Raw genomic sequence first — 24,936 nt, 5'->3', positions numbered from 1 at the left:
GTCCTGCCGCGCCTGTGCCTGCGCCTGCCTGCCGAGGACGCGCCCGCGAGTCAGGGCGCCGGACGCTGGCGGGGTGACTCTTCACCCCACAGCTGGCCGTGAACTTTTGTAAGGAACGCAGCAATTGCACACTCACCCATACACACCATGCCGCACGCCACGCTGCCCTCGCCGGGCTTCCAGGCGCTGATCCTCTGCGGCCCCGGCGCCTCCTTCAGCACCTTCACCTCGACGCCCAAGGAAATGCCCAAGGCGCTGCTGCCCGTTGCGAACAGGCCCATGGTCTGGTACCCGCTGGAGTGGTGCTATCGCATGGGCGTCACGAGTAGGGTGCCTGCCAGACACCCACGACCGCAATGCTGACCCACCCCAGACATCACCGTCGTCACGCCCCCAGAGTCTCTCGACGCCATCGAGGCCGCCATGTCGCAAAACCCCTACCTTACCTCCCTCCCCGCGCCCCGGCCAGACATCCTCGCCCCCAAAGACCTCACCCACGAGACAGGCACCGGCGACCTCTTCCGCCTGCCCGAAGTCCAGAGCGCCATCAAGGGCGACTTCATCGTCCTGCCGTGCGATCTCGTGTGCGAACTGGAGGGGACTGCCCTGGCAGACGCATGGATGGTCGAGCAGGGTGGGTTTGCGGGTGCTAGTGGTGGCCTGCAGGAGAATGGCGGCAAGATTCCATATGGCGCAGGCGGCGAGAGGCTTGGGAGAAGAGGCGGGCTGGGTGTGTGGTACCAGACAAAGGGCGAGGGCAGCAAGAAGGGCGAGGAGACCGACTTCATTGCCACCACACCCCTGCCACCACCAATCGTGCCCGCGCCTGCAGAATCCCTACGGCGGCACATCTCCAACCTCGTCTACTCCGTCCCCACCGACACACTCAAGGACATCACAGAAGAGCACAAGACGCTCCCCATCCGACACTCGCTCATCCGGAAACACGCCCGCATAAAGATGCTGACCACACACCGCGACGCCCACATCTACTTCTTCCCCTACTGGGTCGCCGAGATGATCAAGAAGAACGAGAAGTTCGAAAACATCAGCGAGGAAGTGCTGGGCTGGTGGGCGAAAGCAGGCTGGCAGGACGGCCTGGGGGACAAGCTAGGCCTGCGAGAAATCTTCCAAAGCGATGACGACACATCCGAGTCCGGCTCCCAGGTCATCGAGGAGGAGATTGACGTGTCAAAGTTCAGCACCACATACGCCGCCGCACCCAGCAGCTCCGCCGACGCCCAAGCACACTCACCACCAACCCTCGCCTCGAGAGTCCTCCGCTCAAACACCATCCCTCAATCCGCGAAATCCCTCGCCGCAAACGCAAAACTAACCGTCCCCCCAATCCTCGCCTACGTCCAGCCCTCCACCCCATCCGCCCCGCTCATCCGCCGCGTCGACACAGCCCACCTCCTCCTCACCATCTCTCTCCGCCTCGCCAAACTCCCCTCCCTCGAAGAATCCGGCCCCTCGCCCTTCGCCCACGCTCAGAAAATCGTAAACAAACAGTCCATCCCCCGCAAATGCCGCGTCGAGGCCGAAAACTGCCTGCTGGCCGATAACGTCACCGTCGAGGAGAAGACTAACATCAAAGAGAGCGTTATTGGGCTGAATTGTAAGATCGGCGAGGGCGCGCGGTTGATGCGCTGCTTGCTTATGGATGGTGTGGAGGTGGGGATGAATGTGCAGCTTACGGATTGTATTCTGGGACGCAGGTGTAGGATTGAAGGGGGGAGTGGGAGGGAGGGGGATAAGACGGTGCTGAAGGATTGTGAGGTGCAGCATGGGCAGGTTGTGGAGTGGGGGAGTGAGTTTTTACCTTTTTCTTTTTCTTGTTTTTCGCTTTTTGTTATGGGGGAGTGTGAATACTGACTTTTGGACAGCGGAGGCGAAGAACGAGAAGTTTATGCGTTTTGCGGTAGGGGATCCAGAGGAGGGTGGGTTTGCAGAGGAGGAGGAGGATCTGGAGGGGGAGGAGGTGGGGGAAGAAGAGGAGGCTTAGATGGTGGTGTGTGTTGGGATATAGCATCGATCGGTCGGGAGAGGGAATACATGATACCCATCACTTCACTTCACACCCCATGAACCATACATCAAGACAGGAGCTTACCCGTCCATTCACAAACCCTACAGTACTGCAGGATCCACACGGTTGACGCATACACATAACTTCTAAAAATACAAACTATGCACATGCCATAAACGCTCCTCCAGTCCAATCCCATCACCGCAAGCAAAGCAAAAGACAGACAAACTCTACTCCAATACTGACACCTCCAACTCGGTCCCAAAAAAAGGGGGGGACAACCACCTCGCACATTCCAGTCCCCCCCCCCCTGTCAAGGGAAACAAAACAGCACTCGATGGCAAAAAAAAAGGGCGAGCTGTGTTAGAGAGTTCAAAGGCCTGATTATTAATGGATGCTGAAATATGTTTCTACCATGCATGTGGATATGACGAATCCACGGACTCCGGTATGGCTGTGTAGCCATTCACCACGTGAAAGCTCCATCACATATATCAGCTAAACCGCCATATTACGCAACCCCCAACCCCCAACAACCATAACCCAAACGCGTAATCCCTAGACCATCCACATAACTACACTACCGCCTGAGAGTAAATCGAACTCATCCCCTGTAGATAAACCGCTGCATACTTCACCCTCACTCCTCGGCGCCATCTTCTACGAAATAGACTTAGGTCTAATCCCTCCCGCGTGTGCAAATTGACACACACCTGTTTCTCAACCCGAGTCTGCTTCAATTCCGCTGACGGTATCAGCTTGCACGGCGACGGGACGGCGAGTTATCATGGTTCTTAGTGCTGGGTACTAAGCGGAATTTGTGGGATAAGGCCTTGCTGTGTTGTATACGTATAATGGCCTGGATAGGCTACGATGCTGGGCTTAATGAGTCAAGGAGCGAGGGCGATATGTGAAAATAGTGGGTGGATTGGTTCAACGGAGGAGGGGCTGGGTCTTAGTATGTCGAGTTCCTCCAAATAGTTTATAGTCCAGTCACCTAGATCGAGGAAGAATATACAACCCGCCCCTGCTTCCCTCCCGATTCGAAGATTCAAAGTGATTGTATCGAACAAACAAACTGCCATATCTACTCGTTACCCCGCCCATTTACTAGCTTCCACGCGTGAAACAAATGTTTGTCACTGTGTGTCAGACAGCAAACATATGTCAGTTCATTGCAGTCCTCTATATAACCCCCCGTGTCCCTTCTAGCCACGTCTGATCAACCACACACAATCCACAACACCTCTCTTGTCCTACCAACCAGCCAATCTGCCGTTTAAGCAACACCCATGAACGCCCCCAAGCCGCTCAACGCAAACAGACGCCTCACAAGCAAGACCCGCGCCAAAGAGATGCGCGATATGAAAACTTGGTCTGCAGGTCTACATATCAGTATGCCGGTTCCGCGGGATATAGTCCCGTTGATGGGGCGGGATGGGGTGGGGCGGGTGGAGATCTTGTTTAGGGGGGTGGGGGTGGGTGGTGGTGAGTGAGTGAGTGAGTTGGTGGGTGGATGGGGATGGGAATGGGGGAGAGTAAGGGGTGGGAGGTAAGGGGTAGAGGGGGTTATGTGGGAGGTGTTGTCCGCGTCTTGAGGCGGTGTGCATGACTATCGAGCACTGAGTAGCTGTATGTTCTGCTAAACATGCTCATATTGAAGCTTCTTGCTGGGATTTCCCGCAAAAGTTTATGGGCCTAGTCTGGGGCTTTACCGTCGTGGATGTAAGCGAAGAATGTATTGTTCTGCATAGAACGTCTTGCATGTTGTGCAAGCAATCTCTGTAGCGCCTTTCGGTCAAACTGAGTGAGGTGGGCGCTTGTTGTTCGTGTCTCTGTTGTGGTTGACGTCTATGCTGCGGAGAAAGGGTGAATGTGTTTCTTTGCAAAAATGCGATAAAACTACTCCAGGGAGAGCCCAACACCAGCTGATCAAATCAATTTGGTGCTAAATAGTCCTGCACACTTGACTCTCGCCAGAAGACTTCCCATCCTACGAATGCGCTGTGTAGTAAGGCGCCATAGTCAGTCACAAGCCTCGTCACTCCTTCCACTCGTCTCTGCCGAACTTTACAATATCAGCCTGCTCGAGGATCCAGTACTTTGAGGGCGCCTTGCCCTCCTCCCCAAGGCTTGCAGCCGCTACTGCCGCCCTTCCGATGATCTTCTGGTCCTGGCCTAAACTCACGGTCAATTTCATCTCTCGACTACCGGTCAAGCGGAGGTATACCTATCATGTCCTGGAGCCACGGGCTAATCTTGTGCAGATTTCCGATGAGCATCTCCAGCATCGGCGCCTTGGGTTTCTCCCTCTCGCCAATAATCATACCCGGCCTCAGGATAATGGCTTGCTCAAAGTCCAACTCCTTGATAGCATCCTCGACACCAATCTTCATCTTGCTGTACGGTACGTACGCGCTCAGCAGACCCCTTGTGCCCGCGCTGGAAATGAAGATATAGGTCTTCACGCCTGCCTCTTTTGCCGCTTTGGCGTTCTCAATGCATAGGTCGTGGTCGATGCTCCATTGGTTTTGGATCCCGCCGGCTGTAGCCCGAGTGGTGCCTACAGCGTTGAAGACGGCCGACGGCTTGGGGCTGAGGTCAGAGATCATGCCGCCCCACTTTGACGTGTCGGCTTCCTGGCGAGCCTCAAGCTTGGACGACTGATCCTTTGGCAGACGCCGTGAGATTGTCTTAACAGAGGCGAAGGCACTACTGTCGAGAAGGGCACCGAGGATGTGGCTCCCCACGGCGCCGGTACATCCGAACACTGCTGCTGTAGTCATGATGGAAGATATTTAGAAATCGATTGTGGCTCGATAGTAGTCGAGGTGTGAGACGAGATCTGGGTTCGTACGATGTGCATAATCTTGAACTTTGCCGAGTTGGGCCTAGTCCATAATCCTCCGCCCGACATGGGTCAATGTCTTCGCCTGGCCTTGTCTTTCCAACTTACACATGCTCGCTTGGAAGATGTATTTGTGCGTTAAGGGCGTTGAATTGCATCGCCCTGTGCAGCGCATAGAGCGGAAACTGATGCGCCTCGACTGACATGCGAAGATGAACGACTAATACTGTGATCTTCCGTTCGTTAATGTCTATGTCAACATAACTTGTGGAGCAAACCTTTGATCAATCTTAAACGTGGAACACAGGATGGAACTGTCTGGTACATGATTTTGCTCGACAACGAAGTTATAGTAATGCGCCGGCAATTATTGTGGAGCGAGAAGAACAGCAGTCGATGTCCACCAAGATCCACAATAGCGGTAACGGACATTCACTAGGGCTCACCGAAGTAACTACCACACCGCCGGTACGTTGTTTAGACAGTGTTATGCTAACACAAAGCCCTGTGATCAACAGAGATGACTACATAGGCCATCCCATGTTGCAAACATAGCAACTTGATCACTATTCAAGACTCGTCTTTGCATAACCACCTCATAAATGTTTAGACTACTTTGTCTGACTCTGGCGTTGCTGACCGCCCGCGCCGCCTCCAACATCATAACCGGTCAGCACATCTATGTTGACAGCATCAGCCCAATATGCCAGCCACCTGCCACTGCATACCGTGTCGCCCTTTTTCGTGTCCGCAGTCCGAGTCATCGTCTGCTCATCCCGGACTGTTAGTGACACACCGAGATGTGCAAACACTCATGCTGTGTGATAGTATGCTCTCTTTGTTAACATCATTGCGCGTCCTACGACGGCAAGTGCGGGGTTAAGGAGACAACGTGGAAGATGGATGGGAGGCCTGAACGATGTCTGGCAGTTCATTGCCATCTAGTCTCTAACTAGAAATCCTTCGCGTCGCTTCTCTAAAGATAAGTTTTAGGGGCGAGGTGGCGTCGATCTCCTGCGCGCGGGTGCTTGACCGGTGCTTGGCCCTCGCTTCGTATGTCGCGTGCACGGCCGTATGGCTTCACCGGTCGTTGACGCTTCATCTTTGTCGCATCTCTCTTGTCACTCTACATCTACAAATTCTCGAATCCCTCTCGGAAAGGCACAGGACCAAAATGGAAGCGCTTGGTGCGATAGATCTGGCCAGGAGGTTGCAATGGGAGAACAAAGAGTATCGGCTGCATCTGCAGGCTGACAGTTCACTTGAAAAGTACCCTGGTGAGTGAGTATGTTGTTTAGGAGCGAACTTGAACTGATAATGTCCAGCAAAACAACACGCGCGAAGGGTACAGGAGAAGCTAGGTATTGCGAATGGCTTGATCTACCTCCCCGGCCAGCCGACAAAGAACAACGAGGACAGCGATATGCCTGCCCCGTACCGACAGCGACGCTACTTTTACTATTTGAGTGGATGCAACGAAGCGGGTTGTCATGTGATGTACAATATCGAACATGACACTCTCACGCTTTTCATTCCTCGAATCGATGAGAATCGAGTCATCTGGTACGGCCGAGGCTCCACTCCTGCAGAAGCACTCGATAAGTACGACATCGATGAGGTGCATTACGTCGACGAACTGCAAGACTTCATCCATGACTGGTCCAAGTATCGGAGCAGTTCTCAGAAACATCTATACGTTCTGCATGTGGCGCAAATACCGCAAGTCCCTGAACTAAGTGCAGTCATCGATTCGACATCACTTCAGCCAGCCATGAATCTTGCGCGCATGATCAAAGACGATCATGAGATCAAGCTAATCCAAAAAGCCAACGATATCAGCTCTGAAGCGCACCGAGAGGTTCTTTCCAACATCCTGAAATTCAAGAACGAAGCGGAAGTTGAGGGTCTATTTATGGACGTATGCATCTCGCGGCAAGCAAAGGAACAAGCCTACGACCCCATTGCTGCTTCAGGTACAAATGCTGGGACCCTACACTACGATGCTAACAACGAGGACTTTGGGGACCGCCAACTTATGTGCTTGGACGCAGGCTGTGAGTATGAACTGTATGCCAGCGATATCACGCGTACATTCCCGCTGTCCTCGTCCTGGCCGTCTTCAGAAGCAGAGAACACGTATAAACTTGTACAGCGTATGCAAGAATCCTGCATCGAGCGACTAGCACCTGGTGTGAGGTATTTGGACCTGCACATTCTGGCACATCATATTGCTATCGACGGTTTGTTGCAGTTAGGCATCTTGCATAACGGAACGAAAGAAGAGATCTACAAGGCAGGCACAAGCAAAGCCTTTTTTCCTCATGGCTTAGGTCATCACGTGGGTCTGGAGGTACATGATGTAGGGCAGGCAGATTTGATGAGTGTGAGAAGGGGCAAAGGTGTATTTGAGCAGGTGAGTCAAGTGAATGCGGCGACTTGATATGTTAACTGACTATTGGTAGACACCATCTCTATACCCTGAGGCCTACCACCTTCCGGTCTACGATGCACAGGCATGCCACGCTCCAACAGATCCTCAAAGCAGCCACCTGGAAGAGGGCATGGTTGTAACAGTCGAGCCGGGAATGTGAGTTTGTACTTTTCATACTTGTTCTTATCTCCATGTACTCACACCAGAACAGCTACTTCTCCCTCTACGCTTTGCAGCACTTTTACTTTCCCTCTCCTGTTCACTCAAAATACATCAACTCTGAAGTCGTACAACGCTATATGCTTGTCGGCGGTGTCCGTATCGAGGATGACATTCTCATCACCTCAAAGGGCTACAGAAATCTGACCACAGCACCTAAGGGTGACGCTATGCTTGAAATCATCCGAAATGGAGGGAGTCAGGACTCTGGCAGGACACGTCAAACACACTCATTCCGGAGAATAAGCAGCGAAGATGAACCACTGCTGCTACGAGCACCAGGAATCTCGCGACAGGCACCCAATCCAATCATGCGGCCTATCGCGAGAGCAACAACACTACCAGCAGAGATGGCTCAACGGAACTCTGTCGATTTCGAGCCTTTCGATGGGCCATCTCTATTCTCGAACTTCAAGCGCTCGATGACAACAGACGAGAACATACAGCATTGGCGACGATCTCGTGAAGACACGTCTGCCTCACAAAGTCCCCCACCACCAGTAAGGCAGCCCACTCCAGTCTGCGGCGAAAACTCCTTCCACGTTGAACATGTGTACATGAGCAACACCCCCACAACTTCATCGCAACAGAGGCAGAATAGCGAAGAAAAGCCAATGTGCTCAAACTGCGTGATCCTTGTCCGAACGCTGGGGAGACTGCGACGTAATCTAGTCTCTTCTACGGTAGAATCGCCGAGTCTGGCACAAGGCTTCACAGACGAGCTTGCTGCAAGAAGGAAAGAATTAGGCGTGTCTGACCGCGAAGCAGCGTCAGCGAGATACAAAGCCATGACAGCGACAAGGATGCCAACGCCAATTTCACTCGGTGAAGCTCAACACCCAATGCGTTCTCCAGAAAATCCGTCACAGATCCAGGATGGCGCAAACCACGTCACCAGCGATGTAACTAACAGGCGGCAATTCGAGCCCACCAACCCATCACCAGAAAACATGACTTACACGTCAATTGAAAGGGTCCACTGTCAATTCGACATACAAACCCAACCTCACCCCTCGACATCTCAAGATGCAGTCTTCGAGCCTCCGCAACGACCGTTCGAGCGGCCCAAGCCAGACAATGAGAAACTCGAATCGTTCCGTAACAAGATGGCCCTGTCACGCGCCCGACTGGCCCAAGAATACGTGCAGAATTCGTAGGGAACAGCGAAGCGAGTTTCTCGACCCCAGTTTGTCTCGACTGCGATGCGCGTTCTGTATCTTCTGTACCAGGTTTGCCTACCTTCAAGGTTTTTGGAGATGGTTGTTACGGGCATCATTATACCCTTTTACTGTAGCTTTGTTTTTAAGGCGTGGATGTTTAGCATTGTCAAATTAATGTGTTCAAATATTTGATGTATGTGATCTTGTGCATGTTGGCGGCTTTACTTGATTGATGCTTGATTCTTTACGTGCTAGTTCATCTGGATTGGAATGAAAATCCTAACGTTCCTTACTTCTGGCTTTCGGTTCGCTCCTTGCCTTTTCTGTCTAAGTGATCAATGTACGCTTTCGTCGTACACTCTCTGTCTTGGTCGATCATGAATCGTTGGGAGCTTACACGTCGTAATGTTTGATACCGTATTGTGTCTTTTTAAAGTGCTTAAGTACATGTACTGGATTGCTTCAACAAAATACCAGGCCAATTTGTCAAAATCTACTGATCTAGGGATTGTTTACGCATGTTTGCTCAGGTTCTCATCCGAAACATGATAGAACCTGCTAGATCTGTTCGGTGGCGTGAGCTTATATTTCAGTCGATTTAAGACAAAGTGGGAGATAGCCTGTACATTAAGTGCGTTCTGGTTGCATAGATGGACACCTTCCGGACACTACTGTACGTGTTCAAGACCTGGCGGGATCACACGCCCAGGCCTCAGGCCGCTATATTACCTTTACTACTTACCACGTCTAAATCCTCGTGCATATTGTAGACGTTAGGCGTACTCTTCTCTTAATGTCCCACATTTACCAAAGCTTTTGAGATTTTCGATACAGTCGACGAGAAAACTAACGGCCCAGGAACATCCCGGCTCAGATTATAGCAACACTATGTGGAAAGAACCAATCCAGGGTCCCACGAATGCTGAGGGTCTCATCAAGCCCACGTTTGAATTCAAGCGACGTCGGCCGAATGCATGATCCTTGCCCCCAAAAACGTGTGTTCGGCCGACCCGCAGCTCATGCGCACATGAGCAAACGCCGTGGGCCCCCACGTGTGACAAGGTAGGTATTACGGCACGGAAGCGTGGCCGTGGAAAAAGCAAGTCGAAAAGTGTGATCAGAGCAAATCCCCGGATAGACAAGTCCCCGAGACGTGGCTGACCCTAGAAGGTCACGGACGTGCCGTTACTTTTTTTGTATGGCGGGATGAGGTCGAAATGCACTTGTCATGGTGTTTTCTGGAATTCTCAACACGTAACAGCGTGAGCGTCGAATGCTTGGCAAGTGAGATAGGACGAGGAGTGTACAACATAAACAGTTAGGTGATGCGCCTGGGGTGGAGCCCCAAGTGCGATGTAGTCGTGATCGGTGGCTGCCACGCCGAAATGTGTCTCTCGCTATAGTTACGTGTTCAGGATTAATGGGTACCCAAGGCAACCCGGCGGCTATCGAGAACAATGCCAGTGGCGGTGAACGTGCCACCAGCCATGCTCGACGAACCGATGCGGAGGGATCAACAGAACGCAAGCGACAAACGTCCTGTGCGTCTGTGACCCAAAAGCTGGTCAGGAGGACAGGTGGTTGAGCAGGCTAATCTGCCTTCTGATATGTTCCTGCGTGGCAGGAGAAATACCCAGGGCCGTGGTGCCGTGCAACGCCGAAGTGATACAACAACGAAAAGGGTAGTTGCAGTAGCGGTCTCGCTGGTGCAGGGACCCACCACCCTTGCGTAGGTCTGACAGACGAGAACAGGATGACCAGACCGCGGTGTTCCCGCAGTTCGTGAGGCTATGTCCGGGGCTAGTCGGCATGGATGTATTCCTTGTGGCAGCAAAAAGCAATTCTTCTACGTGCGTGCACGAGTCACGAAAACTGCAGGTTCTAATAGAAACAGACAGTCGTGTCTTTGCATGTGCATAGTGTCTGCAAGATGCGCAATCTTGTCTACATTTGGTCAGTAGGAGTTTCAAACATGCCAGTGCAAGCGGTGAAAGCAACCCAACATCAAGTTGCATACCGGAGACATATCCTGTCTGGTAACCGTCTTATCATGACGTGATGACGAGCGCTTGTAGCCGTCAAATGTGGTCCAGCCCCTGCCGTCGTCTAGGATTTGATGCAGAACTCGTACGTATGTTCCCAAAGACTCGGAGACGAGGCGGTCGTCTCCCTTGAACAGGATCCGCGCTTGTTGATTGAGGTTGTCAACTGCATTTAAGGCGCGCAGGTGTCGCGCCATCAGGCCTCACGAGGGGATGAACCGCAAGGCGTCCATTGAGAGCTAGTGAAACCTATCCTGGCATGAAGGCGTACGTCGTGTCAATCCTGTTGCCACGCGATGCAGTGCAGATTCTTCCTAGTAAGGACGTCCAAATCCATCTGTGAAGATGCTGTGATTCGGTGCCTTCATCTAGGCAAGGATATTCCAGTTGTTTATGGCACGATATTAACATTTGAGGCGTTCGGTAATGTTCATAGGCGCTTTGTGAGGCGTACGTGAGTGGGGTTGTAGAGAAGCGACATGGTGAGGCGAGGAGTAGCGATTGGCACCTGCTCGGCGAGGAAGGTGTAACATCCAATTATATCATTACACAACCACATTGTACCATGCGCCAACACAACATTCATGTTCCCAACTAACTGCATTGATTGTTAGATGAATTGCAATGAAGCATGGAAATTTCTATGTTACGACGCCGACTTATGGTACACTTGCTGCCCGACTACCTAGCCCAACTATCTCACGCGCCAAGGTGGATCGAACAGCGGTAGCTGGCCATCTAGGTTTTAGGCTCAAGCGAAGAAAGTTGCCGTTGCCGCCCAATCCTGATGTGCAAACCCTTGCTCTTGATCCACCATTCCAACTCTTTCGCTGCAGTCACCGGAAGCCGATCCTCAGCATGGACACACCGGTGACTCTCAACATACAATTCATCGATCTCGTCTCCACCTCATTAACGCACGCCACAAGGAGAGATAGACCGACGCCTGCGCCGGTGCCTCTGTCCCAGCATGATACATTCCGATCGCAAAAAGCAACCATAGATCCAAATCCCAGAGCTCTCGTGATTTTCTTGCGGATGTGCGATGCCCAACTTTTCGTCGTGAACTGGAACGTCAAGTCTCTGTTGCCAATGTTCCCCTTGGTCCGCCCCCAATGCCCTAAAATCCGAATTGAAAAAGAAGCCGAAAACTGGCGGCAATGCAAAAATCGCGATACAAAACAAAGTACAGTAGAATCAGAATACAAGTAAAAGACGCGTATACGTAGAAAACAATAGCGCAAAAAAACAGGTTGCCTCCCAGAAATCGTGTCCAATGCTACGTCCGACGCCCAATGCTGTCTATAACAAGAAAAGCAAAACCAACACCCTTGAATGCTGCGAGTTTGACATGTGTATAAGAGAAGAAAACCGGTAGTGTCCACAAGACGCTCGGAGCTTAATATCGTTTCGGTGATTGTGGGCGCATGCGAGACTAAGATAGAGTAGTCTACTCGGGTGAGATTGATGCGCAATCAGGACGGTGTTGATGTATTGGGGTACCGAACAGATCGTCGTCGTCGCCGTCGTCAGACAAATGCAATCATCGTCTTCGTGCTGTTGATGTGGGTCGTTGTGAGGAAGAGCCAGCGCCGACTTCTTCGAGAAGATCGAGGCAGGATGTCAACACTATAAAATGTATTAGAGATTGGCGGGGAGAGATGCGACACGAAAAACACTTACTCGCAACAATCTCTTCTTCCCATACACCCATTTGGTAGTCGACCAACCCATGCTTCTCCATAGTGTCGCAGTTCTTGACGAGTTGAGTACCCATCTTCTCAAGGAAGTCGTAGTCGATCAGCGTCTGTGGCGGCTGCGGTCGCTGACCAGTTCTGATCATGTCCTGAGTCAACGCCTTCTGCTTCTGCAATGTCGCCAACCAACAAGTGTTGAATTCCTCCCACAGCTTGAGCCGCTGAGAGTAGTGCGCCTCGTCGTCGCGAACTAGTCCTGTAGTCAATTCAGCTGCTCGTCCCATTGTGTGCCTACGAGGAGACTCACCTAGTGTCTCGGCCCAATGTAGCAGCCATTCAGATAACCTGTAGAGCTGTGCGCCAGCTTCGCTGATCCGACCATCACGCACCTGTTCGAAAGTCTTCTTGAGCTCTGATTGATAGTTGTTGTAGAAGTCGTCGTATTCATTGCCACTACTCTGCTGCTCGCTGCTATAGCTGGCCTGAGAATAGCCCGCTTGGGCAGGCGCCTGGTGTGGATCTGTCATGCCGGGGGCAGAGTAGCTGGGCGCGAGCGGTTCTCGTCCGACAGGGGCTTGCGGTGTTGTATATCCTAGCGAAGGATACTGCGAAGGAACGTTCTGGGCTGCAATAGAAGGAGCAGGTGCACTCGTGGGACCACTTTCGCCTGCCACATTGTAATATTGCGGTTGTGCGACGCCAAAGCCGGTGCTCAGGACTTGTATGGCCGAGTCCCTGTCTTGTTGATACTGTTCCACAGGCTCATACTGGGATGGTGCAGTTGCTGAGCCTTGCGCACTAGGCACGCTGTACATGATGTTCTGACCGTACGGCGAGTACTGCTGCGGCGCACGCTGCGCCTGCTGTTGCTGATCGGCACCGTAGTCTTGTGCGCCATACGAGACGCCTGGGGGTTGAATCGACGATCCGACGAATTGTGGGCCTTCCCCATACGCGTAGCCATAGGCCTGAGAGCTTGCGCGACTTCCAGAAGACGGGGCGGACGTGGGCTGAGCAGGTGTAGTCAAAGGCGCTTGCCTGAAGCGGTCGGATGCGCTTACCACAGCAGGATATGTTGACTGTGGGGGAAGGAGCGTGCCTTGCTGAGTCGCATAACCTGAGGGACTCTGCCGCGGCCGACGATCATGGTCCATCCCACCCAGGCGATCTTTGAGCTGTAGACCGAAGGGCGATTCAAGTGCCCGATACCCCAAGGGCGAGACTGGCGGAGTCGCGTAATTGGCCAGCTTGCAGGCTTAAGGATGGTAGTGGATGAGAGTCGCAGCGGGTGTGGAGAAGCGAGAGGCGTGGTTGAGTGAGTGACTTGATGTTGCAGCAAGAGGCGCGTTGGTTGGGAAGCCGTATTGGGAAGAGCCAAGTGAACAGGATGAAGGGAAGGCCGGTCAAGGAAGAGGGGGTGACGTCTGAATTGTATGGATTCGAATGCCTGAAGCTCCAGACAAATGGATATAATAAACACAGCCCTAGCGCGTCAACAGCGATGCCAATGGAGCCCAGAGGTCCTGAAAAAGCAGCTGGCGCAGGAACCTTGCCGACGCGCGTGAAAGTCCCAGGGTATCCTCGCTTCGATGCGGCGAGGATGTCTGGCAATGGGGCTGGCAAAACTCGGGGGTCGACGTCCCGAAGTAGAATTGCTGTGGAAGTGTTTGCGAAGGTGGGCCAGCTAGACACGTAGCCAGTAAATGACAGGGAGAGGTCGGGCAAAAGCAAGCGTGGAGAAGCCGGTGTCAATGGGCGTCGGTGGTGAAGCAGCTCCTGCAGCGTGCAAGGACTGCCCTTCAAACACACCCGAGTAGCGTGCGATCTAAGGGATCGTCTCAAACAGCTTGTCAACGTCTGCGTGCCGAGCTCAACGGCCAAAACGTCTACCGGCACTCGTCACAATCGACACGAAGTTCTGTATGCGCACTGGACGAGAGGAAGATGGTGCTGGGAGGAGTAGACGGACGTTCGGACCGAGACGAGACAAAAGAGCGGCAGAGTTTATTTTTGTAGGCCCGCGCGCTGGGCTTACGGAAAGGGGAGCAAAGGCCTTGTTTCCTTCACGAGTAGAGGACGTCACGAGCGACCTGCATTCAGAGAAGAGATGGTCGGCGTCGGTTTGCGGATGGTGCCCAGGGCTGACGCCCGGAAAACCCCTCGGGCGAGAGTGGAGTGGGGAGTGCGGGAGTGCTGGGGTAGCAGCGAGATGACGACGGAGGAGGGCGGGTGTGAATTGAGGTTGCAGACGAGCCTCATTGGGAGCGTGAAGAGCAAAAAGGAAGCTGTGACGCGCCACATCGGCGAACTGGCTGCAAATACACCCACCGGCCGGTGGAGCTCGAGATCAGAGGCCAGGCCGTGCTGTTCCTACAGAGTGGGTGTGGCTTGACTAGCGAGTAAGAGAGCATTTAGATGCCCTCTTGATGACTGAGCTTGAAGTCTTTCGATTTCCGAAAGGGTCATGGCGGGGCCAGCGATGTGCAAGCCACAGTTACAGATCGTCCATGGTGGATCTGCATCTGCATCTGCCATTGCTGGGCGCACGAAGGATTGCTGCAGGGCTGCATTGCGTCCGTGGGCGTCGGCGGGGACTGGTTTACAACATGTGGACTGGTGTGGGCCGGCCTGCAAGACCACAACACGGCTCTGCTCTGCTCTATGCGCAGGAGTCGTCGACTGCGCCTCACGCGGCTCCACGGCGGCCAAATGTCGCCATGCTGCTGGGCCAGGAGAAGGCTCCCCCTCCCCCAGATGGACGACACTCCAGCTTGGGCCGAGTCGCGACGGGCTGCAGGGCCTCAGCGAGCCCGAGTCCGACAGGTCGCAGCCAGCAGCAGTGGCTTGTCGACTTGGTCGCAAGGGTGTTTCATGCTTGCAGAACGTCGGATGGCCTCCGAACCTCTGCGGCGTTATTGCACAGTCGTCGTCGCTGCGTTAGAGACGGACGACGTGCTGCGCAGAAGATGGCCAGAGAGCTCAGGGGTCAGCATCTCGTCTCAATCAGGACCTCTCATCTCTGATGCAGGATCCCGCAGACGACGACAGGGATTTTACGCGTGGCTGATCGCCATGAATCCTACAGCCTCACTCGGCTCTCCCGCATTGGACGGCGCTCCCTTCCGTATCGCAGTGACGCAATGTGGTAGTTCCTCGTCCACACATCTTGACGACGCTTCACAATCCATCTCGTTTTGTCATCCATTCTGCTAGACGGAGAGAACCAGGTTTACAATGAGGCCGGATCCCCCTTCCAGGCGATCTGAGTGGTCCCTGCCTGGAACAGCAGATCACGCTTAAGTTGGCTTCCTCCATCTCCACATAGCAGCACTTGGATCATGCTGACGACATTCACCACTCGCTCGGCAGCCTCACAAACTACCGACCGCCTTCTTGCTCGCCTCATCCGCCGCCCATGCGTGAAGGTCTGCACACGTGCATGACAGGGCTTCGGCCTACTGTAACCCTCAGGAAAGCTTCCGCTGGTGTGCTGCAGCAACAGGCGATCGCGAAATGAAACCAGCGTCGTCTCAATCACCCGCCATAGGGAAACTACACGGGACTGGTGCGTCACCCGATCAACGGGCGATCGTCAAGCGGCCCTGGCTTCCGCACGAACCCCAGCAAATGATCAGGTCTACGGCGAACACGCTTCGAGAAGGTTTCATTTCCAGGCGAAGCAACTAAGACGTTCGTCGCTCTGTCAAAATGCGCTCCCCCTCCAATAAGCTATCTACCTGCACGAACAGCCTTTGGGGACCTGCTCAAGTGCCTGCTCTGACGTTCCTGGATACTAAATTTAGACCCTGACACTGCGTCCAGGATCGGGCCATTGTTGTTCTCACGGTACAATTGCCGGCAGTGCCAAACGAATGCGGGAGCAACGCAATTGGCCTGCCTTGTGAAACACCCCCAATCGAAGCATTGCGCAACGAGTCAGGGTTTCCTATCTGTGTTACAGACTGCAACACCTATTCCACTCGCCAAACACAATCTCGCACCACCGCCTACTTCTGACGTTCCCTGAGTCTGCCGGCCAAAAGCACGAACAACGTATAGGTAGGTACCGACACTTTGGGACTTCCAACCCAACGTCAAAGCGAGACACTCAAATCAAACCTTCGCTGCACGAGCAAAGTCAACATCATGCATGTCAAATGAACAAGGACTTTTCATCCCTTCTCCGCCGCTCATCTCGCAACACGATCAGCCAGTCAATGCTGCGTCGCCCATTTGATGAAGAAACCAGAGATACGTGTCCAGGTCAATTTGATACATAATTCGCTCAGCTGCCAGAGTCTTTCAGAGATCATGCCTGCACGGATCAAGCTCGACACTACCTGGACATATGCGTTGTCGGCGTCCGCCATTCGTTCAGAGGGATGTCCTTGCACGTCAAATGAACAGCAGAATTGCTACACAATGGATTCGTCAGCACTTGGCCACAGAACTGATTCCAATCATCTTATGTATCGCGGCGCGGGCATCATGAGTATCCGAACCCTGTCCCAGTCAGTCGCTGTCTTGCTGGGTTCCCTCACAAAAGAATCATGGATACTCATCGGTACCGGCATTGAAGCGAATCCCAGTTGCATCAGCACTCCATTCCAATGTCCGTTGCACGGCCGAGATTAACGAAGAGATCGTTACCATGTGGGTTCCTCGTAACACAATTGGGTCAGCCGCCGAACCGGTTCTTATTCACATGCCTGGAACAACCTTGTCTCTTTTTTTTGACAGATTCGAACGATTTGAAGAGACCTGCCTGATGCAATTCATAGGTTGTACGACGAGGCGTCCAAGGACGCGCATACGTACCATACTGAGCTAAGATCGGCCCTGTTTCGCACTCGCATATGGACTATCTGTTGATCGCCTCATTAATTCCTGTGCGTGGAAGCCGGTTGCTTCAGACTACTTGGACTAAACATTCAAACATTGCAACACGACATCGTATGACATGTTTACTCCAATATGATGACGACGTACAGAACGCGTTCAGCTTTGCCAAGGATTGTGTATGTCGGCAAAATACTGATATTCCCAACATACAACACGTCCACCATATGACAGATATGTTCTTCAAGTCACGACCTTAGACGCATCGTCTGACTAGCCTTTTGCTGGAGTGTAGTTGAGCTCTAGTGTTAGTGATATAACGTTCAATATGTGGAACGGATACTACACTTGAGTATTGATAATGATATGAGAAGATGGTAGTATACGACGTCTCTCACAATGTAGGCTTCAGGTATCGATCATCCATCGTGACATCAACCTTGAATCGCCAAACGACTCAGGTTGCTTAGGCAAACTAGGTGACATGTGACTATGCTAAACACCAAGGAAGCAGGCAATATACAGGTTGATGTACAATATGTAAAAGGACGTTCAGCGCTTGACCCAGGTAGGCATCTTGCGGGCCTTGACATGGCCTGCTTTCTTCCTTTCAACCTTTCGGGGGTCACGGGTTACGCAGCCGGCTGTGGAAGTATTAGCGTTTGTGTTGAGGAGTACGGCACGGCGTCTGCCGGACGTTCGGGAGGCACGTTCGAAAACGTGATACGGAACCGAGGCGGTACAGGCGGCACACACGGATGAATAGCCGGAGGAAGGCTGACCACGCATGACAGAGTAGGAGGAAAGGAAACTGACTCACCTCGTCGCACGGCTGGCTTCAAGGCTGGCTCATGTACCAGCAGTGCCTTTCCTACTGCCAAGGTCAAAGCTTCAGCTTGACCAGTCAGACCGCCACCCTGCACCAAAGCGAACAGATTGTACTTGTCCAGTCGCTGCGTAGCCTTGAGCGCCCACACAGCACTCTCGCGGTGGTGCAGGCGACCAAAGAACTGCGAGAGCGACTTGCCGTTGATCAGCACCTCGCCTTCACCCTCGACAAGCCAAGCCACGGCAGAGCTCGTCTTCCTTCGCCCGACTCCCTTGGCCCTGCCCAGCTCGTCGATGACACCAGGCTTGGGCTTGATGTCTCCGGGTTGACTGGCCTTCTTGTATCGCAGCATGGCTTGAGTGACCTCCTGCGGCATCAGCGACGGGTGGATGCAGTTCAGCCGGCGCAGAAGATGCAGCATCTTGTGGTAGCGCTGCGTCTTGACGGGCTCGTTGGTCATGATGCGGTACTGATCGATCGTTTTCCACGCGACCTTTGGCGCTTCTGCAGCGGGGATGGTGGGGAGCGTGGCCACGGTGCGGAGGAGGGCGGACAGCGAGATGAAGTCATCGGTGAAGGTGGGCTTTGCGCTGAAGTAGGACGGCGATGCGGGCACGACGCGCAGTGTGCGCAGCAGGTTCTTGCCGCTTCGTTTCCCGCCATTTTCGTTGGAAAAGTCGATCTCCGGGGCGGCGGTAAAGGGCTCGAGGGTCTCGCTGCCCGTAACTTCTGCGGGTCGTGGTGTCGTCGTCGAGATGCACCGTGATGTCGCGAGAGGGTATCGAGTCGTCCGCTGGCACTGGGGCGCTGCGCGATGTCCCAGGCAGTCGACAGCCCGCCGCAGCGTTCGTGACAGTTCTCTGCTCGCCATTGCGCCTCGGGTCGGGTCCTGGATGTCCTGGATGGCACATGTCGACGGATGGGATGCTCCAAAAAAAGCGCTAGACATGACTAAGCAAACATGGAAATTGAGCACAAAAAACACCCCGCCTTGACCAGCCAATTTTCCTTCCTCCTCAACGCCCCTCACACACACTTTGTTTGTTTTGTCAACCACCGTTCACACTGCAATCATGTCGTTCGGCAAGCTCTACAGCTACGCGGTAAGTGCCTGTCCCACGTGTGTGCGACATGTCCCCACCGAATGAGTGCTGACAGCAGGCCAACAGGGTAACCCGCGTACCACATCGCTCCTCGCCGTCGCAAAGGAGAACGGCCTCGACGTCGAGTTCGTCGAGACCGAGCCCGCCAAGGGCGTGCCCGCCGAGTACCTGAAGCTTAACAAGCTCGGAAAGGTGCCCACGTTCGAGGGCGCTGACGGCTTCGTGCTCTCCGAGTCGGTCGCCATTGCTGTTTACTGTGAGTGCCCCGCACCTGCACCTGCGCCTGCACCGTCCCCTCTGTTCGCTACATGATGTCGAATGTCATTCATTCAGTTATCCCTGTCTGAAAACTACTGTTGAAAAAATACACTCTGATCTGCGTTTGCACCGTCCCTCCAGCCTCAGTCGTCTCGCGGTGACTCAGAAACTGACGCATCCCAGTGGCCTCGCAAAACGAGAAGACCAGCCTCCTCGGCAAGACCAAGCAGGACTACGCCACCATCCTCCGATGGATGTCCTTTGTCAACACTGAGGTCCTCTCTCCCCTCGGCGGCTGGTTCCGCCCCATCCTCGGCCGCGACCCCTACAACAAGAAGAACGTCGATGACTCACAGAAGGCTGCTCTCAAGGCCGTCAACGTCCTCGAGGAGCACCTCGCCACCCGCACCTACCTTGTTGGCGAGCGTCTGACTCTTGCCGATCTGTTCGCTACGAGCATCCTCGCCCGTGGCTTCCAGTACTTCTTCGATGCCAAGTGGCGCGAGGAGAACCCCAACGTCAGCCGTTGGTACGAGACCATCTACAACCAGTCCAGCTACTCCGCCGTTGCCCCCAAGTACGAGCTGATCAAGGAGGCCATTAAGAATGCCGCGCCCCAGAAGCCAAAGGAGGATAAGCCCAAGAAGGAGCAGGCCAAGGCCGCCCCCAAGCCCAAGAAGGAGGAGGCTGAGGAGGAGGAGGAGGCTGCCCCCGCGCCCAAGGCCAAGCACCCGCTCGAGGCTCTGCCCCGCGCCACCTTTGTCCTTGACGACTGGAAGCGCAAGTACTCCAACGAGGAGACCCGTGAGGTTGCCATTCCCTGGTTCTGGGAGAACGCAAACTTCGAGGAGTACTCCATCTACAAGGTCGACTACAAGTACAACGACGAGCTGACCCAGACCTTCATGACCTCCAACTTGATTGGTATGTGACTCTGCTACAGCCAACGTCTTCGATTACTAACGTACGTCAGGTGGTTTCTTCGCCCGTCTTGAGGGTAGCCGCAAGTACATCTTCGGTGCCGCCTCTGTCTACGGCACAGCCAACGACTCCATCATCAAGGGTGCTTTCTTCATCCGCGGCCAGGATGCTCTTCCTGCTTTCGATGTTGCCCCCGACTACGAGAGCTACGAGTTCACCAAGCTCGACCCCCAGAAGCCCGAGGACCGCGAGTTTGTCAACGACCAGTGGTCGTGGGACAAGCCCATCGAGGTTGAGGGCAAGTCATACGAGTGGGCCGACGGTAAGGTGTTCAAGTAAGCGCTTTCTCTTGATGGGAGGGCGTTCGTTTTGATAATGATGCGGATGATTTTACGACCTGGTACGGATGGATGCATGGATGCGCGGATGAGGGACGACGGAAGAGACGTGGGCACCTTTTGGTAGATGAATGACCCTACCAATGCCCAATCATAGAGGCTCAAAAATGCAGCACGCGATGTTTACAACGCCCAAATTAGATTTCTGCTGCAGTGATGTCGCACGTTGCCCTTACCCCGCAATTAGGATGTACCCCACGAGTTTGGCTGTCACTATTCGTCATGTTGGCTACGTGCAGAAACAATGTCTTCCATCTACTGCATTTGTGATGTCTGCTCCAAGCCTCGACCCAGGTCTGCGCCTTGTGCTTCACTTTCCTGCAGGCCGCGGCTGTCCTGCAACCACTCCCATTGGCCGCTTTATACATTAGGCATCTGTTCATCAGCCACAGCCGGGAGAAAGCACGGCACAACAACGAAGGGTTGAGAGTGTCGTCCTGCTCAGTCTCGAGTCTTGTTCTGCATCTTTCATTGCTTTTCTTCCTCAACAGTCGCTTTTGTCTCATATCGATCGAGCGGTGTGTGGTCTCACGTCGCATTACATACATCGCAGACGGTTTTCACGCGCTGCACATTGCCTTTGGAGCGGTGAACTAGGTTCAGGAGAGCGCCGTTGTTTGCCACCGTATAGGGAAAGAGCTGGGATCTGGGATTTTGGGTTTGGGATTTGGGGCAAAAGTGTTGAGCGAGCGTGGCGATCTGGGGTGACGCGGGTGCTTGCACCGCACCGCATCGCGCCGGCTGTTGGGGGACGGGTGGCTGTTCACGCGGTGCTGTCACATCAGTTCGGGGTCGTAAGGGTGCGAGCTGCAAAGACGCGAGTTAAGAGTTGAGTTCGAGGCGGGTGGCTGAGATTGGTGCTGCGCTGCAAGGGTCATCGATCTTGAAAGAAAGTAGGCGAAAGGGTTGAGACAGGTGTGTTGGTGTATCGCCAAAATTAAGGAGCCGCGGGGATGAAGGAGAGCGATGGACAACCTGCTAGAGCGGTTCGGAGGACGTCCGGGCATGCGCATGAACCTGCTATCCAGGTGATATGTTTGGTAAGTCGCCGTTATTTCGTTCTACAAATTGCTTCGATGAACAAGTGGATCGCGTTGCTCGAGTTTCTGCTAACAGCGTATAGGGATCTGGAGGAGGACCGAGCGAAGACAACGTCACGGGCTTCCTGGTGCGTTCGACGGCTACGAAATGGTCAAAGAACTCTGTCTTGGCTGTCGATGCGGGCTCCCACCTCGCAGCAATCACCCGCATTCTGGAAAGAGACTTTCCGCTTGTGTCTGAGCCACATGTCAAAGAGGTGTCAAAGCCTCAGAATGGTGATGGGGTCGTTAACGGTAGGGACGTGAAGTCTCCGTCGCCACATACTCCGTATGTCTCACTCTCTGACGAGGAATCTGGTACTGATTCTGCAATCTCTGAGGTGGAAGTGCCCCTTGCTATTACAACGCTTAAAGAGGGCGTCTTTGCCGGCTTACCGTTTCCCCACACGAGCGCCAGGGCGAATGCGTTGCATTTGGTGAGAGAGCACGTTTCGACGTATCTGATCACACACCCACATCTTGATCACGTCTCTGGGTTTGTGATTAATACAGCAGCTTTCCACAACACGTCCCGCCCGAAACGCCTCGCAGCACTCCCTTTCACAGTCAACGCCATCAAAACGCATATCTTCAACAACATCATTTGGCCAAATCTCACAGACGAAGACGGCGGCGTTGGTTTGGTATCTTTCCAGCGCCTTGCAGAGGGTGGCAACATTGCTCTTGGCCAAGGAAGCGGTAGGGGCTACATTGAAGTATGCGACGGCCTCGGTGTCAAAGGCTTCAAAGTCACTCATGGCCACTGCATGCGCGGCCACGCGCATGCTGGCTCCATGTCGGACACCACGAGTATCCCGCACAACCTGGGCCTCGATATGCGTGAAGGCCGTTCCACGAGCTTCTCCCTCGCCGCGCAAAGCACTCCCGGTACGCCTGCGCTCGAAAGTCGACAGGCTATACCTGACCAGTGTGCCATCGACTCGACAGCATATTTCATACGCACAGAGTCCACAATCACAACGCCGACAAAAGAAGTGCTCATCTTCGGCGACGTGGAGCCCGACAGCCTGAGTCTCACCCCCCGAACAGCACTCATCTGGGCGGAAGCCGCGCCAAAACTCGCCGCTGGCATCCTCACGGGCATATTCATAGAATGCAGCTACACCAACGCGCAAGCCGACGCCGTGCTGTTCGGCCACCTCTCGCCCCGACACCTCCTCGTCGAGCTGCAGAATCTCGCCGACAAAGTCCGCGAGGCGCGCAGAGAGCACGACGAAACACGGAAGGGCAGGAAGCGGAAACGCGCAAGTCAAGGTCTGCATATTGAGGCTGACAAGCGCACAAGGAGCAAGGCCATCGACACCCCCCTCGAGGGCACACATGCACATGTATTCCCTTTCCCGTACACGGACGATGAGCTCATGACGGACTACTCGCGCGACGCGACGGGCGCTAGTACACCGTGTCTGTCTGTGCTCCCGCCGCCGGCGGCAACGGCGCTGGGCGTGTCGGGTATCACGCTGGAGCCGGGGAAAATACAGGCGGAACCGATCAAAGCCCAAGGAGAACCGAGTAGAGCGCTTCTGGCCGCGGCGTTTGAACCACCGCTCAAGGGCCTCAAGATCGTGGTCATCCACATCAAAGACACGTGTTCGGATGGGCCGCTCGTCGGGGAGCAGATCCTCAAAGAGTTACGCGAGGGCGAGGAGAAGTTGGCGGAGCAGGGGAGGGCGTTGGGCTGTGTGTTTGAAATAAGTGGGAGTGGGGATAGCTATTGGTTCTGAGTGGTGTTGTGGGTTTTGGATAGTAGCGGGCGTTTTTTTTGTGTTTGGGTGGGGTTGCATGCATCGGCTTTGGCCTTCTTCTTTTGGGGGCTCTTGCATGTTGGGTATACATGGGTTGTTTCTTTTTGTGTGGTTTTTGCGGTTCGTCGGATTCGCGTTGCGGGTAAGAGTGGAGCGTGAGACGTTGTTGTATGAGTACGAATATATGGGAGGCTCTTTTGTTACGTATACTTGGCTATGTTTAACTATCATTACACATTCGGTACGACACACACATAGTTAGTTAGCTATATAAATTCCTCTCGCATCTTCTTGCCATTCCTCTCTACATACACATAAACTCTCTCTTCCTTTCAAAATACATCCATGTGTCAGTTATGGCGTCGTTCGTCCCTGCCAATCAAAATAAAAACACCTCACATATTCTCCTCGCACATATTTCCCGAACCACATCCCACCAAAAAGTCTCCAATGTAATCCGATGTGGCAGTCATCTCTGACTTTCCAACTTGCCTCTCTCCTGTCCTAAACTATCGGGAAGGGTACATATGGAGATGCCCGCTCGCGGCAGTAACAAAACGCCATTTCTTGGCTGCTATTTTCTCAGTTCAAAATTGGTTCAGTGTCGTCCATGTGTATTCATTCGTTCTTCTCGCATAAAATGTCTTCTCTTATGGCTTCCGCGAACGGATGAAAATCAGGAGAGCCTGCTGGGTATGGCTTCGTTCGATCAAAACGACACAATGGATATCCATGTGAAACCTTCGCTGTGGGTTTTCGATGAGTACGCGCACCAAAAAGACTGTCCACTTCCGCCATGAGATGCTGTGTGGTACATGTGTACCTGAGATGTATACCAGGACGTGATATGACTATCGACAGCATGGTGTTTTCGCATGAAAAGACAGCAGTGAAAATCCATGGAATTCCTGAGTGGTAGAGACATGATCAAAGTTTCTATTGTTCTAATTTGCGATCCAATTCTATTTTCGAAAATTCTAATGTGGTTCGCAAAACTGCCCACTACATCCTGTATGCTTGTTTTGTCTGCTTCCTGGAAATGTGGATATATCGACTTCATGGCCGCTTGGTGTGCTGCGCTGTGAGTGACCCTGCTAGTGGTGCTTGTTCTCACCACATGTCATGGTGATGTTCAAATCTTCTTTTCCCCTCATCGTCGGACAGAAGAGATTCCCCCGCAAGTCTTTTTGTCTATAAAACGAGATTTTTCCACTTTTCCCATGTATCTATCTTCCAGACAGTACACAAAATTCTTAGCGGTCCAAAAGACATGAAAATTGTTCTATGCAATCGCAACTGTTGCTCAAAACTGAAGGC

At 53.4% G+C, this 24,936-nt stretch overlaps 8 protein-coding genes across 8 annotated transcripts; 5 read left to right on the top strand and 3 right to left on the bottom strand.

Annotated features, from left to right (window-relative positions):
- Positions 1-147: 147 nt before the first annotated feature.
- On the top strand, positions 148-2,005 carry P153DRAFT_350141 (eukaryotic translation initiation factor-like protein subunit eIF2B-gamma; the record flags this gene model as incomplete). The annotated part of the gene is made up of 3 exons (XM_033666274.1): positions 148-325; positions 374-1,810; positions 1,887-2,005. 3 exons carry the CDS (start codon positions 148-150, stop codon positions 2,003-2,005), a joined length of 1,734 nt encoding a protein of 577 aa, XP_033519228.1.
- A 1,727-nt stretch (positions 2,006-3,732) lies between these two features.
- On the bottom strand, positions 3,733-4,826 carry P153DRAFT_370743 (NAD(P)-binding protein). Its single transcript, XM_033669108.1, has 2 exons — positions 4,260-4,826; positions 3,733-4,207 (listed from the first exon to the last, which is right to left on the bottom strand). The coding sequence occupies exons 1-2, from the start codon at positions 4,813-4,815 to the stop codon at positions 4,071-4,073; spliced, it is 693 nt and encodes a 230-aa protein (XP_033519227.1). The 5' UTR covers positions 4,816-4,826; the 3' UTR covers positions 3,733-4,070.
- Positions 4,827-5,979: 1,153 nt separating this feature from the next.
- Positions 5,980-8,942, top strand: P153DRAFT_370741 (uncharacterized protein). The gene is made up of 4 exons (XM_033669107.1): positions 5,980-6,154; positions 6,203-7,290; positions 7,340-7,464; positions 7,520-8,942. Exons 1-4 carry the CDS (start codon positions 6,052-6,054, stop codon positions 8,682-8,684), a joined length of 2,481 nt encoding a protein of 826 aa, XP_033519226.1. The 5' UTR covers positions 5,980-6,051; the 3' UTR covers positions 8,685-8,942.
- Positions 8,943-11,353: 2,411 nt separating this feature from the next.
- P153DRAFT_390300 (uncharacterized protein) lies at positions 11,354-11,941 on the top strand (the record flags this gene model as incomplete). Its single annotated transcript, XM_033670913.1, has 1 exon — positions 11,354-11,941. The coding sequence occupies one exon, from the start codon at positions 11,354-11,356 to the stop codon at positions 11,939-11,941; it is 588 nt and encodes a 195-aa protein (XP_033519225.1).
- A 165-nt stretch (positions 11,942-12,106) lies between these two features.
- Positions 12,107-13,964, bottom strand: P153DRAFT_128780 (uncharacterized protein). The gene is made up of 3 exons (XM_033662030.1): positions 12,734-13,964; positions 12,413-12,676; positions 12,107-12,358 (listed from the first exon to the last, which is right to left on the bottom strand). Exons 1-3 carry the CDS (start codon positions 13,578-13,580, stop codon positions 12,273-12,275), a joined length of 1,197 nt encoding a protein of 398 aa, XP_033519224.1. The 5' UTR covers positions 13,581-13,964; the 3' UTR covers positions 12,107-12,272.
- Positions 13,965-14,533: 569 nt separating this feature from the next.
- On the top strand, positions 14,534-15,984 carry P153DRAFT_435043 (uncharacterized protein; the record flags this gene model as incomplete). Its single annotated transcript, XM_033673123.1, has 2 exons — positions 14,534-14,803; positions 14,869-15,984. The coding sequence occupies 2 exons, from the start codon at positions 14,534-14,536 to the stop codon at positions 15,637-15,639; spliced, it is 1,041 nt and encodes a 346-aa protein (XP_033519223.1). The 3' UTR covers positions 15,640-15,984.
- A 1,833-nt stretch (positions 15,985-17,817) lies between these two features.
- P153DRAFT_379410 (uncharacterized protein) lies at positions 17,818-18,965 on the bottom strand (the record flags this gene model as incomplete). Its single annotated transcript, XM_033669868.1, has 2 exons — positions 17,818-17,909; positions 18,086-18,965. The coding sequence occupies 2 exons, from the start codon at positions 18,963-18,965 to the stop codon at positions 17,818-17,820; spliced, it is 972 nt and encodes a 323-aa protein (XP_033519222.1).
- A 202-nt stretch (positions 18,966-19,167) lies between these two features.
- On the top strand, positions 19,168-23,598 carry P153DRAFT_301715 (uncharacterized protein; the record flags this gene model as incomplete). The annotated part of the gene is made up of 5 exons (XM_033664402.1): positions 19,168-19,197; positions 19,264-19,453; positions 19,639-20,379; positions 20,429-20,703; positions 21,898-23,598. The coding sequence occupies 5 exons, from the start codon at positions 19,168-19,170 to the stop codon at positions 23,596-23,598; spliced, it is 2,937 nt and encodes a 978-aa protein (XP_033519221.1).
- Positions 23,599-24,936: the final 1,338 nt, after the last annotated feature.

Source organism: Dothidotthia symphoricarpi, assembly GCF_010015815.1.
Source record: "Dothidotthia symphoricarpi CBS 119687 unplaced genomic scaffold P153scaffold_22, whole genome shotgun sequence".
NCBI classification, from domain to species: Eukaryota; Fungi; Ascomycota; class Dothideomycetes; order Pleosporales; family Dothidotthiaceae; genus Dothidotthia; species Dothidotthia symphoricarpi.
The sequence above is the reverse complement of the archived record's forward strand: the minus strand, read 5'-3'. Positions and strand labels throughout refer to the sequence as shown.